The following is a 15,887-nucleotide window of genomic DNA, read 5'->3' on the forward strand; positions in this document are numbered from 1 at the left end:
AGATGAACGGTTTCTATTAGATAACGTGGATCTCTATTACGGTACATTAACTGTCGAAAGTGTAGCACCGGATCAGAAATCCCGGAAATTACAAATGAAACGCATGATAGTCGCTTTTAAGGTGTAGAAATCACTTAATTGCGTTCAGAGACGTAATTTATTTCACACGCAACGCCGACCAATGAACATTATTGATTTAAATTACAAACAGACAGAAAAAATAACTGCGAACAACAATTAAATGAATATTTTTAAATATATTTCACCACAACACACATAAATAACAACAGCGAAGCAGGTCACATAAACAGTAAAGCTCGTATAGCTAGTGGTGCCATCTAATGCAGCTTTTATTGAAATTGTTGAAAAAAGTATTTTTTAATAGTTGGTGTCTACCAAGGATTATAAAAAAGAAAGAAAAATCTCAGTATCAAGTTGAGTCAATATACTTCAATGTACTTCTTGAAATGCAAAGTGTTTTAGAACTCGCGCCCCAGAGAAAAATGTCATGTAAGGTAAGATACCAGGAACATAGAAAACATGTTAAAAAAATTTTATCTATAAAAATTTCGAAATCATGCGAATTTACATTTTGCACTTTGACGCTATCTATTTTTGTTGAAAAAATACTTTTCCTTGTTTTTTTTTGTTCATGTTCCTGATATCTTTTTTTTTCACAAAACTCAATTTTACTTAACTAATTAATTAACAAAGGTTATTAACATAAAAGAGTTTTCTAAAGGTGCTAATTTTATTTACAATTCATTAAAAACTTAATTAAAAAACAATAAATTTCTTCCTGTATTAAAATGGCTTACTAAACTAAATTTCCAACGAATAATAAAGCAGATGTTATTATCTAATAGAATTCTAAATATGACAAGTTAAAAAGAAGAAAAATATAATAAATTCTTCTCGGAAATAACATTGCTCGCACTGTTTTCACTCATTTCAGCCATTTCCTCTTGTAGTTAAAATCCTTGATGAAAGATTACGGAATCATTCATCTTTTAGCAAGTCAGTGACTTTTCATTGATTAGACTGTAACTGATCTAAAGTTTACTACAAATTTAAAAAATGTATAGATTTCAATTTTTATGCGTTGCTAATAATGGCTCCAGTCCCCGCTTTCTTGTCACCAAAATGATGATTTACGCAGACTAAACAGTTACGCAGCTGCTGATTGCAAATATTCCGCTGAATAATTATGACAAGAGGAAGTTCACTGAAGTTATGTTAATGATAAGAGAATTATATGCTCGCTTTTCAGCATTTAACAGAAAGTCGCCAGTGCTCCTATAAATATACGTTTCCTGTTGTTTTTTGTTCAACAGTTACATCAAATCACTGCTAAAACAGACACATTTCACCGTATAATTAGCTACAAGCAATAAAAATAATTTGCTGCTGATAATTGCAGTAAACAATCAGACGTCTTCAAGTCGGGTAATAATAATAATTGAGGAGCAATCTTGGCAGTTTAAAGTGATTAAGGTGTAAGAAACACGTATGTCATGGTAATAAATTTATTAATTTATTTTACATTGTGATATAGGTGTCTAATATATGAGTGATTTAAATGAGTATAATAAACTATTAACAAACTATAAACTAGTACGTTTATTACTAATAACTGTAGATTGTTTTTTTTGTACAAAAATTAGCGTAGCTTTGGCTGAATTGGCTCACCTATAAGTGAAATAATTTTCCTATAATACACTTTTTGTTAATCAAACTAAAGCAACAAAATGAAAATTTTCCTAGATTATGTACAAACAACAATGGGAAATCACACAAAATGTACCACTATATTTACAATACAAACAACTTACAATTATTACATTAGGTTTTTGAAAGTGTGTTTGAAAAAAAAGTACTACAATTGCTTAATTCCGTGCAATAGTGTTCTGAAAAATTGACAAAATTCGTGTAGGAACTTTAAAAAGTTATAATTTTTGACTCTAACCAAGTCTCCGTATTTACAATAAATAACACTAACTAGAACTAAATTACGTTGATGCATAATAACACAGTTATTTGAGTCAAGCTTATCACTAAGTCGAAACTTTTATAGTCTGATCGTTGTTGTTCAACACTTCGTCCTCGATTTTATTCGCAGAAAAGTCCTCCAGTGGCGCCTCCTCCGAATACGTCTCGGAGTCATCCTCGTCCTTCCCCACAACGTCGATCACACTGTGCGAAGGTGGTGTATAAATCCGCGTCTGGTTATACGAATCACCCCCTGCGTAGGTCACTTTCCCCATGAAAGATCTAATCTCGTCAAAACACGCATCCTCTCTTTCGTTCTCGTTACTGCTCCCGGGAGAGTCGGCCACAGCCACTCCTCCACTCCCGTCGTCCGCTTCGTGCTTCTTCAGATGCCTATCTAAATTGGTTTGTTGGCCGAAACACCTTTCGCACAGAGGACACTTGAAAGGCTTCTCTTTGTTGTGAATATTCCTCACGTGCCGTTGCAGATTGCTCGAAATACTAAAAGAGCGTTCACAATAGCGACACTTGTAGGGCTGCTCCCCCGTGTGTGTCCTCAAATGCCGAGTCAGATTTGCAGAACGGGGAAAAACTTTACCACAAAATTTACAAGCGTACCTGTCCTTCATTTTCCCTTGGGCTTGTTGCTGGATCATGTCATGAAACGGTTTAGAATTGAAATTTTGGAGCCCAGGTCTTAGTAAATCAATTCTGTGAGAAGGCAGGGAGTTTAAAAATGGAAACCGAGGACCGAACGTTGGGGGTAGTAACCGGTCGTTGTTTTGAGGTTGGAAATTGGAAAAATTTGGGCGATACATTTCCAAAAATACCGGATGAATTGGCCGGGGGTAAGCCATCGGAGGGGTCGAAATCACCTCTTTCTTCTCTTCTTCCAAATCGACAACTTCGATTTTTTCTTCTTTGGGTTTTGGGAGTAAATCACGAATTTCGTGTTTAGTCAGGGGTTTTTCTTGAGAAACATTCCGAGATTTTTTCCAACCGATACTCAAGTCAAGGGGTTGGTCACCCTCCTCGCTACTCACCGATTGAGGAGTTTTGCTTTCAGTACTTCGGGACAAATCTTTAGGAAAGTCGTTATCTTCAGATTGATTGAGTTGGTCTCTCGGATTTGAGAGAATATGATTAGGTCTTGCTGGTGATGGAGTCAAATTCGCTTCTTCAGCAGTTGGAGGACTAATTTTAGCCGAAATTGAAGGGACTCGAGGAGGGGTAAAGTGTTCTTCTTTGACTGGAGAAAACCGGTCCGGACTCATTAATCTCATTTTCTTTGGTCCGTCTTGGTCTTCTTCAGTTTTCCATTTGGGAATAGAATTAAACAACAGAGGGTTAATAAATGGTGAGTGGTGTCCCGAAGGAGGAAAAATAGGTGGGTAAGGTGAAAAGTGTGTTGGGAAAAACGGAATAGGGCAAGCTGACGAGTTATACATCGAGAAAGGGTTGTTGCTCGCCATTGGCAAGTTCTGTTGGGAGCTTAGCGAAGGAGTTGGTGTTGTCGAATCACAAAATCGCTTATGTTTTGATAGAGAAGTCACCGTTGAGAAGGATTGTCCACACTTGACGCATTTTATTTGCATCCGACAGTCGGCATGCATCCGTTTGTGGCGACACAGGTTCGAGAATTGCGTATAAGCCTGTATGAAATTCCCAATTAAAAAAATTCAAAGTGAGGCCAATCGGTACAAAACCTTAAAGCACACTTCGCACTGAAAGGGCTTCACACTCGAGTGGATATGCGTGTGTTGTTTAAGTCCCGACGATGTTGCGAAAGTCTTTCCGCATTCTGGGCACGCATGGGACCGGGCACCCACGTGATGGATTCTTATATGTCTCTGGAGATTGCTCGGATCTGTAAATACCTGAAAATTTCCACTTAGACTAGTTCTTAACACTGCAAGTCTCACCTTAGGACAATTCTCGCAATGGTATTTTCGATGCTCGCCGTGGGTCACCGATCGATGTTTTATGAGGCAAGGCCGATGGGAGTAGGCTTTAGGGCAAAGGTCGCACCGGTACTCATCTTTGCGGTAGTTGTGTTTGACGATGAGATGGTCGTCTAATCTGGAAATCGGAGTGATGGGTGAAATGACAGCCTCGCATACTTTCGATTTGGGTTTCTTTGTTGATGGTGGATGGACACGCAAAGAGGCGGGAAGGGATCATCAATAACACTTAGAAATGTCAATTAATGAATTATTGAAGAAGTTGGAGGCAAGTGGTGCGATTCCCATTATTATTTTGGTAATTGGTGGGTCGGGGACGATTTTGCACGCGAGAAAAGTAATGTTTATTTAGTCAAGAAATAAACATTTTCAAGTGGTATTCAATAAAAACTCTTCAATTTTTTTCTAATGTAGAGAAGGTAAGAGAAGGTGCAATAGGTAATGCAATGACAAACATATTTAAGAACATCATATCATTAAAAAGTAAAAAAAAATGTGACACAGATCTCTTTTTTTTTATTTTTTCATTTAATTTCAATACAAATTAAGCTTGTATTATTTTAATCCTGTGCTTTTATCTAACTTTGTGCAATCACTTTTCTTTTTGTTAAAAAAAAATCTAAGCTACATTTTAATTACGTTAATCAATATTGTTAATTTGTAATTAGGCTTAAATGTAATACGAGTATATAATTCTAACAAATATTTTGATAAACTTTTTATCGCAAAAAGTAAATTTGAATTTGCTTCCAACAAATATTACATAGATATTAGAATAAAAGACAAAGCGGAAATAAAAAATTTACCAAAAAAAATTTTCGTTATTAATAAATAAATATACAAAAGTAAAGCAGATCTGAGGTCCAAAAGAAGTTAAACAGATATTGTAACAAACATATGCGCCTCACTTACTTATTATAAGTCTAAGTTTATAATTTCTAAAGCTTTTCTGTATGCAAAATATTGATAAACAGAAACACAATCAGTAATTTGAAAAAAAATAGTAACAGAAACTAAACTTGCCTTGTTTCTAATTATTTCTAATGTTTTTTGATAAATACTTTCCAAATTACATTTTTTTATAATAATTTCAGACAAAATAAAAAGTTTTTTAATAATTAAATCTATTATTACTATTATTATTTGGTTTAAGATTAATTTCGGATTAAAAATATTTTAACTAATGCCTTTAATCTTTTTATTCCAATAGTTAAGAAACATAGTTTAGTTTGGGAATGTAATTTATAACTTAATTTTGATTCAAATGTGACGTTAAAACAATCACAAATCATAAATTTGGATTATTTCATTAAAACATCGCTTTATCAACATATAAATAAGTGACAAAGACAAAACAATAAAAAATAATTGCGTTTTATTTAGATTACTACTCGTATTATCCTTATAAAAATGATATGGCTAACAGTGACAAATTATAGTTTAATAACATTTATAAAAAATAACAAAATTTAGAAGATTTATTATTGGGAAAAAATCTGGTTTTACCTCGTGATCTTGTGTCAGTCGAGAACCACACCACGTGCCAAAATCAGTTCTTGTGAAAGCAAAGCGTCAAAGCTGCGTGAAGTGAGCGACTAACCCATCGACTATCGTATAAAATGGGCATCAAATAAACAAATATTTACCCTTCAGTGGCTATAATTTACCGGGAGGACATTAAAACCATATAAAGAGATAATGAACAAGGGAACATTACTATGGCAGACTTATAAATAATAAATAGTACACGGAGTGGAGCATCACGTCACGTTTCCACCGTTGCCACAAACATACATTCCGACTGATAAACAGCCCCGATAAAAGAGTAATTACTAATTAAGAGCTCCATGAACCGGCCGATTAGGTGAATTGTTAATCGAACGGGTAACCACGGTCCTATTTTAAACCCCTTATTTACTCACTTATCTACGTCGGTGAAGGGCTGGTCGCACACGCAACAGCGCGTTTCGGACTCGTCTTCGTCGTCGTCTTCACGGTCGTCCACCGTCCCGCTGTGCTGCGATGCTGCAACAACCACTAAAAATAATTTTTCCAAAAATCACAATTTTTTTAACCCCGAGCTACAGGTACTAAACACATTGAGTGACTGATAGCAAGTCACGAGGGCATAGTGCACCTCCACCTGCCACCCCATTGGCGGATAAAGTTGGCGTCTCTTTTTAACCCCACAAGATACGCTGATTGTAATGTAATAATTGGGAATTGGTGGGAGGTTTCCGGTAGGGGCAAAGTCGGGGGTAATTTCGTTTTAACCCTCGCACGTGATTCCGATTGATAAGTGATTTTATTATCAACGGTTTTAGCGGCGGGGCAGACTGAAACTCAGAAATGGTGGAATCGCCACCAATAAAATTTTCAACATTTAATTGTCAATAAAAAAATTTTATTAAAAATTTCAACCGCAACATTTGCAAAATTCTAGGTCGTTTCGATATTCTACTCCACCTAAAAAATGAGCTACGTTTAGCAAAATTTACCCAAAATATAAAATATTTCATAATTTTAAAAATACCAAAATTTTATACAATCAATATTTTTCTGTTATACATAATTCATTGTATATTAAAGCAAAAAAGTAGAGAAGAAACAAAACTAATACATACAGGGTAGGCTAGGAACTTGCGCCCCAAAGAAAAATCCCATATAAAGATACTAGAAACGTAAAAAAAATATTAAAAAAAGTCTATCTATAAAAATTTAGAAGTTATGAGAGTTTAGATTTAAATAAATAAATGTCGAAATTTTTTGACAGGTAATAATTTTTAATTATTTTTCTGTATTCCTGGTATCTTATCTTATTTTAATCTAGTTTATTAACAAAAATTAATAAACATGATGTTTTATAACTATTTGGTAAATGGTCTCTCAAATCTCATTTTATTCAGTTTAATAATTAAAAAAAATAAAAAAAAAATTGGAGATTGGAGATTGGAGAAATTTTAGAGATTTTTGTTACAATTTTTATATTTCATTTAAAAATTCATAATAGTCATAAATGAGGTTATAAACATTTATTCACTTCTAACAAGGATGTTATTGCTTTTATTTTAATTACCTTAAGTAAACACAGAAATATTAGGACAGTTTTCTTTAATTCATTAATTCAATAAAACTAGAAACGTTTTAAAACAAAACATTTGGTAGAAAAGCCAAAAATGCTAATAACAGTAATAAAAAAAACAAACGTTTAATTACGCGATCCGCCGTTTTCCCTTCTTGGGTCTCTTCCCTTTCTCACAACAGGTGTCCCCCCATCCGCCCCCTTGAGTACGTTACGGTACGTTCCAGTTCTGCTTGAAAGACATCACAGGTGCTTCCAGCATGGACCCATACGGCACAAAATTCAAATTAAAACCGAATTACAAAAGTGTGGGAATGTCCATTTTGGAGTCCGTTAAAGGTGTGAAGCCGTTTACGCAATCAATCGTAATGCACACACCATTAAGTCGTTACAGAACCGATGAGTGACTGCTCAATTTAATTGTTGCCACGAACAAATAAATCACAGAATCATCACTGTGGGTGCCACAAGCCCACAAATTCGATTTGGACTAATTGTCGAAGGTTTTATGGTAATAAGCAAAATAAATAAACAAGGACAATATTTGGGCTTACTTGAAGAGTGAAAGACTCCATTTTGTGCAAGCTTCATGATATAACTGATTAGATATGGCTCAAGGAGCGCATACTTCTGACCATATCAGGATTTGCGAATTTTTGGAAGACTGAAAATTGGGCAAAATCGACCACTAATAAATTAAATAAAAAAAATGTCTAAAAATAACTTGTAAAACGTTCAATTCTGTTGAAAATAAAGACTGACTCACAAAATTGTATATTTTTGAATACCAATATGATCCACCCGACTCAAAATATTCTACTGACGTTATCTCATTAATGACTACTAATATGTTATCTCTTGAAAAACACATTTTTCTAAACAGTTTTGACAGACAACCTTGCAATCAGTCTACAAATTCGTAACCCTTCGATAAAAGCATCTTTATCAGAAGATATATTATTCAAGGTGTGTCAAATTTATACCAGTGCAATAGTGTAAAATCGATGATAAGCTACTACCAAAATATTTATTTTTTATTTAGTCAATTTACGCAAAAAAAATATACAAAAATGGGTGTTTATAAAAAAGTAAAAAAGTGGCTCTATTTCCTCCACAAAAAAACGGGTTTTACCCTTCAGTAGTAGAATTATTATCGTCAAAATTGCCCATTCTCTGTATAAATCGTCGCCTCAGCCCACTAATTGTCATCCTCCACATCGCAAACATCCCCATCAATCACGTAAAACGGTCATATAACCCTATTTTATCTTGATTATGACGCAAAATCCATGACCGGGCCCATCTGTCCGAATCCGCATTACTCATAATAAACACGTAGGAACCATAAATAATGTTTGACGCCCCGTGCCTGATATGACAACTATATCAGAAAAGGGTTCTTGCCACAATGGCGGCGGTAATCCGGACAGGCGCTGTCACGTGCCCATTGTCCTCACCCCCGGACTTAAGTCGCTTTTCGATCGATTTGTTTTTGAGGAAATTTTCGGTAACGGTCAGCGAATCACGTCCGGCATATTGTAAAACACCAATTTGGCGCCAATTACCCTGTCAAAGGGAGTCAAGAGGGCATATGCCGGATATGGTCAGCGTCTTCCGGTTTGTCGTTGAAAATCAAATAAGCCGTCGCGTGTAGTGAGGCGTTTTTTAATGGGACACACGCGATTGAAGCCGGAGATGCGATTTGATAACCGGAATAAACGACTCGAAACGGATTTTTGTAAATTATTTAAAAAATTCGATCCATTGAGATGCAAATCAAAAAGCCAAAAAAATAAATAAAAACCGGGGGTGAAGGTGCAGCACGCCTCTTACATGTGTAACCCCGGCGAAGACCATTAGCGACGAATAATAAATATGTCACAGAGGCGTACGTAACAACCCCACGCCAACAATAGAGAACATATCCCCGTAATAAATCCGATTAATCCCAGCTGCGCATTTTGCAAACATTTTAAACTGACATATCAACCCTTAAAAAACCCTTAACGGAAGGGTCGACATCTCTCGACTTATTCCAAGTCATTTGAAATCGAGATGTGCGCCAGATTAGCCGAGGGTCGGTTAAAGATTTCATTTTTCGATATTATAATTCGACGGAAGCCGCATCAAAGATGGCGCGTTGATAGTGCCATATGGTGCAGCTTTTGTTTTAATGATGAATTCAAAAACAGAGGGTTGGGGGCAGATGTCAATTGGGGGCAAATACACCTGACTTTTAACCGCCAGATTTTGACGTTCGACACACCTACTCGCTATGATTTAACCCCCAACAAAAAATAACCAAAAATGTTTTGTACGTTTTATTTTTGTATATTGTTTAGTACCTGTTTCTCTGTCCGACTTTTCATCAGCGGAGACCGAGTCGCCGAACATGTCCTGCAGGTTGAGGGGTTCTCTAGGTCCCATGATTAGTTCAGCCCCATTGGGAATATCGATGCAGGTTTCATACCACAGCTGTAAAAAATAAATATTAATATATGATAAGTAGGGAAGAAATGAGCAAAAAATTTTATCTGTTTGTCTTTTCGCTTCATTGTTCCCGCCGACGCTTTCAACCTTTCGTCTTGATTTATCTGCTCAACATCACTATTTGACACGGAATTATTCAAAGCCACGATGGTAAAAGGTTACGGTTTTCATTCTTCCTCGTGGGTCTTGTCTGTCTTTAATTATGTAAAAATTCGGCAATCTTATTTTCGCGTTAACACGTCCGCCCTGACATTAAACAACTTTTTTCAAAAAAAGATTCAATTATATCTTTCAATTTTGACAAGAGAAAACTTGAAGGTAAACCGTGATTTTTTAATCTAATTTAAATTTAATTATCGAGACCTACGGCAATGCATATACTTTCCCGTAAAAAAATCGGTCTACAATTAAATAAAAATGATCAAAAAATAAAAATTTTGTTCCGTGCAACACGTTACTGGTAGACATTATGAATTGAAGATTAACTTCTTCCTTTTAGAGCTAGTGCAAGTAATTACGTTAGGGCTAGTTCTTCGTAAATAACACTTATTACGTCCTGATTCAATCATAACAATTAACTTTCGGTTAAAGTTAACGATCGATTGAAACCAATCCTCTAGGCAAGGTTAAATGTTAAACGAATGAAATAATTATTGCTCACTGAAAATTTCTATCATAATCGCCATTTGATGGCAAATAAATCTTCACCTGCTGAAAAATCGCAAAGCTTTCCAAACGCCACCAGCAAGGCTAAGAGATAAGACTCTCCAAGGATTTCTGTTATTGTTTTTGGGGTAATTAGTGGGCTGGAGTGTTCCCACCCGATCGATAACACAATAAAACGATTCACCATGGAAGTTTCAACAAAACATACTTTACGTATATCATGCCATCAAAATCTCATTTTACAGTCATAAATTAATAATTGGATTGTTAACCATGGAGAGGTGTGCAAGCCAAGCACGCGACTTTCATCAATTTTTCAAAGGCTCAGGCGTCGATAATCATTAACACGTTTAGGTCGCTCAAATTAGAAATAATACACAGAAAAAGAATAAAATAAAACCCAATTACAGAAAAACACAAAAAACAAACAACCAATAAAATGCTATGATAATTTTTGATGGGAAAATATTTGTCTTTTCCTTTCCACTCACTTGTCCTCCTTGAAGATAATATCTCATATTTGCAGAATTTTTATCGCAACTACGGATCAGTTTAAGCCAGTTCTGTCGTTCCCCGGAGCCGTCCAGCCATCCCCGCACTCCAGAACCGGCCACGACCTGAAACAACACCGAAATTAGATGAAAGCACATCGAGCAGATTCGATAATAGGACGCTTTTTCCTTTCATGTCATATTTTCCAGGATGTATAATGACGGGATTAAGGATCAAGCCATTAGGGGTTAAGGGCAACTGCTTCCGACAATTAGAGCGCACCCTAAGCGACCGCACGCCCTTGTTTCGCCCTTTATATGACCGGAGTTTAATTGCTGACACGCCAGCAGAATTTCCCAGAGTGGAAGCAAGTTTGTCTTAATTAATATTTATGTTTATTGAGATAATCAATCAGATTTTTAGCCCCACAAACAATTAACAATCACTCAAAGGGTGTAAACAACAAACAAGAACATTAAAAAAATTGATAAAAAATAAATAACAACACATACAAAGTCAACAAAAATATGAAACCAAGCCTGTTTTTACCTTTAGAAAATAATAATTAATTAAAATTAAAGTGCTATAAAAAGTGCGTAGAGTCTTAAGAATAAAATTTTGTTTTGTTTTGTTTTGTTTTTGAATTATGTGTATTGTTTTTAAAAATGGCAATTTATAGGTACAAGCTGGATTATAAAAATACGCCCCAAGACACAACTTCATTAATTTTAAAAATATTACAATACTTCTTTGATTAAAGTTGAACAGTTTTTTGCTATCGCTCGTTTAGTTCTTAGTGATAATTAATAAATAATAAATTAATTAATTATTGAGCAATTGATTGAGCACACATCTCAAATGATAGATGACAAAAAACTGTGCAACTTTGTTCTAAAAAGTATTGTTATATATCTTTAACAATAATGAAATTATGGCTTGGGGTGTTTTTCATAATCCAGCCTGTATTAAAAAATTGAATAAATAATATGTAGATCCTTATATCATAGCTAGTATTATAATGAGTTGACATTTGAAAAAATTAAAAATTTTACGAAATTCAAAAACAATTTCGAAAATTTTTCTACTTGAGAAAAGAAGCAGAAGACGTTTCTTTCACACTTTTCGTTCACCTGGTATATAAAAACAAAGAAATATTAGTTTTATGCTAATCTCCTCACCTTCTTTCAAAATTTTATATTAATTATTGTAATACCAAATTAAATAAAATTATTTACTTTAAGTACAACATTATTTAATTTATGAAACATATACAGGCTACTTTTTCTTAGATCTTCTTGGAATGGAAACGATGAACAAAAACACAATTAGCCCGTCACACCAAACTTTTATTTAAAACACAACGCGTTTCAAAGTGGTCATCCTCAGGTGAGAATAAAAGAGAGTTTTGTTTATACAGAGGCTGATTAAAAAATGTCGGACCATCTCTCAAATGGTGAAATGAGACTTTCAACTAAGCAGAAAAATGAATTCAGATTTTTGTTTCAAGTTCTTTATTGGAAAAAAAAACAGAACTATCAATCTTCATATTATCATGTAGGCATCTTAGTTTTTTGTTTCCGATATTGTTAGAAATAATTTATTGTTAAATTTTCTAGTTTGTTAAATGTTTTTTACACCATAAGACACAAATTGGTGATTTTTTTCAATTGGTATCTGTTCAGTTCTACAAGATCTGGCGTTTCCGCTAACTAAATTCAAGATTACATAATCGGAACGGCCAAAAACTTAATCCAAAACCTAATCTTTGAAGAGCTATATCGTGTGAAAAAACGCTCAAACAATTTTTTGTTATAGGAACTCTTAACTCAGATGGATCTCCTTCATCACCACCCGACACTTTTGAATCAGCCTGTATATTAAATATATAAAATCAAAGTGTTTTGAATCAAGATTAAGAAAAAAGCTTAATTAATTGCTGCAGAGTGATTTTGAAACCCCAAAATTAGCATCCTTTTTGCACTGGCACTCTACCGCTTTTAAAAAACGTGTCAAAGCCATCTTCTGAGGGGCGTCACGGGGCATAACGTGCAGGGAGTGATAATTGATAAGTGCAAGGATAATCGCGCCTTAGATTCAATTTTTATGTAGCCGTTCTAGTTGGCTGGCTCCACTCAAAATCGATACTCTGATCTCGAAGACAACGAGTGCGTGTGAATTGACCACGACGGCTTGCACACTTTCCAATAATTGTACTTTCTATCCATATTTTACGCTCGTTTTTGTCTCATTCGCATGAATTATTTAATTAATTGAATTAATTGACATTTTCTAGTCCGCTTATACACGTCTTCTGATAATTGCATTCACCGCTAGCGCACTATTTATGTCTCATGTGTCTGACTGGTTAATTACTTTCAAGTTAATTTACTGCAAACACATTTGTTAGTTTGCATTTTAATACGGGAAACTTACATCAAAAAACTTCATAAGTAAATAAAAGACGGCCGGATGCGAATCCTGCAACTTAAAACCCGGAGGATTTTTCAGGCGAATTTCAGTCGTTGTAGCGCCATCTCGAGGGACTTGACATAACGTGACGTTTACCTGAGCGGAAATCGAAGTTGGCTGTGCACCTGAAGAACTATAGGTAATGGATAGTTATGCGAAGCACCGAAAGGTGACAGCACTACAGCATTTGGTTTCTTTAGCAATTAAAATTATAGAAATGCTATCAATCACATACGGGAATTAAAGTGTCAAAGTGATTTATGTTTTTTGCAATAAGTTAATTGTATTGACCTTGTAATACATCAGACTTATCTAAAATAAGACCATTCTCCAGAATGATTTTTCACTGAATTAAATTTGTAATTCTTGTGTGTTGTTTTAATTAGCATCGGAGAGGGTGAAGGGTTTACCCATCGCTCGCAGCTTGCCCTCGCCCGGTTATAAACGATCAACTTCTGCCCGGAACCGTATTCAATCTCAAGTTATCTAAAAGTTATTTCCTAAATGTCAAAACAAGAAGTAGATAATTGATCATATAAGACAAGGTACGGTTGCCCCCTGCGAGGGAGATAAAGGGTCGTCGGGACAGAGACAGCAAGAGGTCAAACTACCATCATTGGCAGCTGTCTGTTGATATACGAGCTAATAACCGCTGCGACACTTTGATTATTGCGACGTCACGACGCCCACCCCCCCGAATTACCACCCTCCGTCTTGCACTTAATTCCAACGACGAAGCTTAAACTTGATTACTTGACCGACTTATTCGTGACGTAATCTTTGCGAATAAATCAAACCCGAACAATATGGGATTGACCTTTATGGGTATCGCGACAAATGTTATCGGTAGCCCTTACAGCGTGTTAAGTGACATCTGCTGTTTATATGCGGATTATTGGACAGGGACACTTTCCCTAAACTCACATTTTTCAAATACACCACTAGAATAAAATATAAAATATGTATCACACATGGCAATTGATTAAAACCCTTGTTTATAAACTGACTACAATTTGTTATTTGAATAATAGAACCGATCCATTTTTCTCAAATATTTGAAAACTTACCTACTCAGTTAGTAATTTTTTTTTGCATAATTAATCTTTTTTCATTACCCTTTTTTTTACATTCAAATCATTCATTTATTGGTATTAAAATTTAATAATGCTTTAGTTATTTTTTGTTTAGTTTATTTTGAAGAAAATTTTCATCATAAATCTGGGGCACAATCGCAGGAAAGTATGTCACGCTACCCGTTTTTTGCAAACTGAAATCTGTTTTCAGTTTTGGAAGTGTCAGAGCCATTATTGCTATTTTACTCAAAAACACCAACACAAATCACAAAAAGTTGAAAAATAGAATATAAAGAGGTATATTTAAGTTGTTTCCAAATTTTAAAACAATTCAGTAATGTTCATGGGCGCCCTCAGGGGGGGGGGAGCAGTGGGAGCCGTTGCCCCCCCTGGGACAATAGTGGTTGCTATTTTATATAAAAAAAGATTTTTTTTAATTTTATACAAACTCAAAAAAATTTTCATGAACGAAATAAGAAACTACTATTTACATTTTTATCACGAACTGGGTGATATGAACAGACGAATATAAAACTGTTATTATTAATTTCGACTCTTTCTCCCCCCCCCCCCTGACCATAATTTCTGCGGGCGCCCATGGTAATGTTGAAGAAAATCTGCTAAGTTTTGAACGTAAAAAATAGTCGATGGGGTAAAAAAGTCAAAATACCTAAACATGCCTTATTAGAATGTTTATAGTTTCTGAAACATAGAGAGTGCATTTTAGCGTTGGAAAATTCGTCAATAGAATACAATATGAACGAAGTTTGCATCTAGTACCTACTTTATTTCAAAATTTACATTGCTACGAGTATACCTAGTAGTCAATGATATTTGAGGTAACGAAATTCGGTGCTATCTTTTACAAAAACATTTGATGATACAATTTTTTAAATATGAGACCACTTCTTTTTGGGGCTGTTTTTATCAATGTAAGAACGTAGGCAAGTTGAGTTATTTTGACATCTTCAGACCTCACCTCTCCAAATCTTAGCTCAACTATTAAAATCACTCTGTATAAGCATCACGAACTATCGCTCACAGAAAGTAAAAAAAAGAAACAACTGCTTTCTACGAGTACTGGGAAAATGTCCTTACCATTCTTAATAGCTCATATTTTTTTACTTGACTTTCACAATAAAAAACAGTGATTAAAACTTAAAAAAAATGTATTTGGTGTCTGGCCCAAAATATTTGCTTCTTGCGTTTTACTTTTCTGATTTTTTTAACCAGTCCTTCACAGCAGAAACTTTTAGGGTGTAAGCCACTGCTTTCTACAAATACCTTCTTATAGAAATAATCAATAAAATTTCCGAAATTAAATTTTTAACACATTTTTTTTTAATAATTATTGCATTCGATGTAGATTCCAAATTTTACAAAATGAAAAGAAAATATAGATATATAACGAAAATGTATAATCGCTGCGATTTATTATAAATCCATAATTAGCTAATTACCGATACCTATATCAAAATTTTTGACTATTAATTCTTAACTAAATCTGGAACAAAAATAAAAAGGATAAATTTAATATTGTACTTAAATTTCACATGTACCGATTATCGAATCAAGTCGATTCGTTAAAATCTCTATTAAATCACTGAAGAAATACGTGTATAAGCTTTTTTTCTCAAATTTATTATAGGTATTCATTGTTTGGTT

The 15,887-nt window shown here is 34.6% G+C and overlaps 1 protein-coding gene across 4 annotated transcripts in view; it reads right to left on the reverse strand.

The window, feature by feature from the left end:
* Window positions 1–1,527: 1,527 nt before the first annotated feature.
* Window positions 1,528–15,887, reverse strand: part of LOC123016307 (histone-lysine N-methyltransferase MECOM-like) — a 58,455-nt gene continuing 44,095 nt past the window's right edge. For 2 of the 4 annotated variants that reach the window (XM_044416622.1, XM_044416623.1), the window contains 6 exons: window positions 10,680–10,805; window positions 9,378–9,507; window positions 5,873–5,987; window positions 3,912–4,068; window positions 3,696–3,866; window positions 1,528–3,641 (listed from right to left, as the gene is read on the reverse strand). In XM_044416622.1, the coding sequence (XP_044272557.1) occupies window positions 2,055–3,641; window positions 3,696–3,866; window positions 3,912–4,068; window positions 5,873–5,987; window positions 9,378–9,507; window positions 10,680–10,805 (2,286 nt within the window). In that variant the 3' untranslated portion in view covers window positions 1,528–2,054. Of the gene's footprint in view, window positions 3,642–3,695; window positions 4,069–5,872; window positions 5,988–9,377; window positions 9,508–10,679; window positions 10,806–15,887 lie in introns of all 4 variants that reach the window. The other 2 variants (XM_044416620.1, XM_044416621.1) reach the window with 1 other exon arrangement.

The sequence above is a fragment of the Tribolium madens genome, unplaced genomic scaffold, assembly GCF_015345945.1.
Source record: "Tribolium madens isolate multiple individuals breed KSU strain unplaced genomic scaffold, Tmad_KSU_1.1 Scaffold_1;HRSCAF=32;Tcas5.2_LG8, whole genome shotgun sequence".
Lineage (NCBI taxonomy): Eukaryota > Metazoa > Arthropoda > Insecta > Coleoptera > Tenebrionidae > Tribolium > Tribolium madens.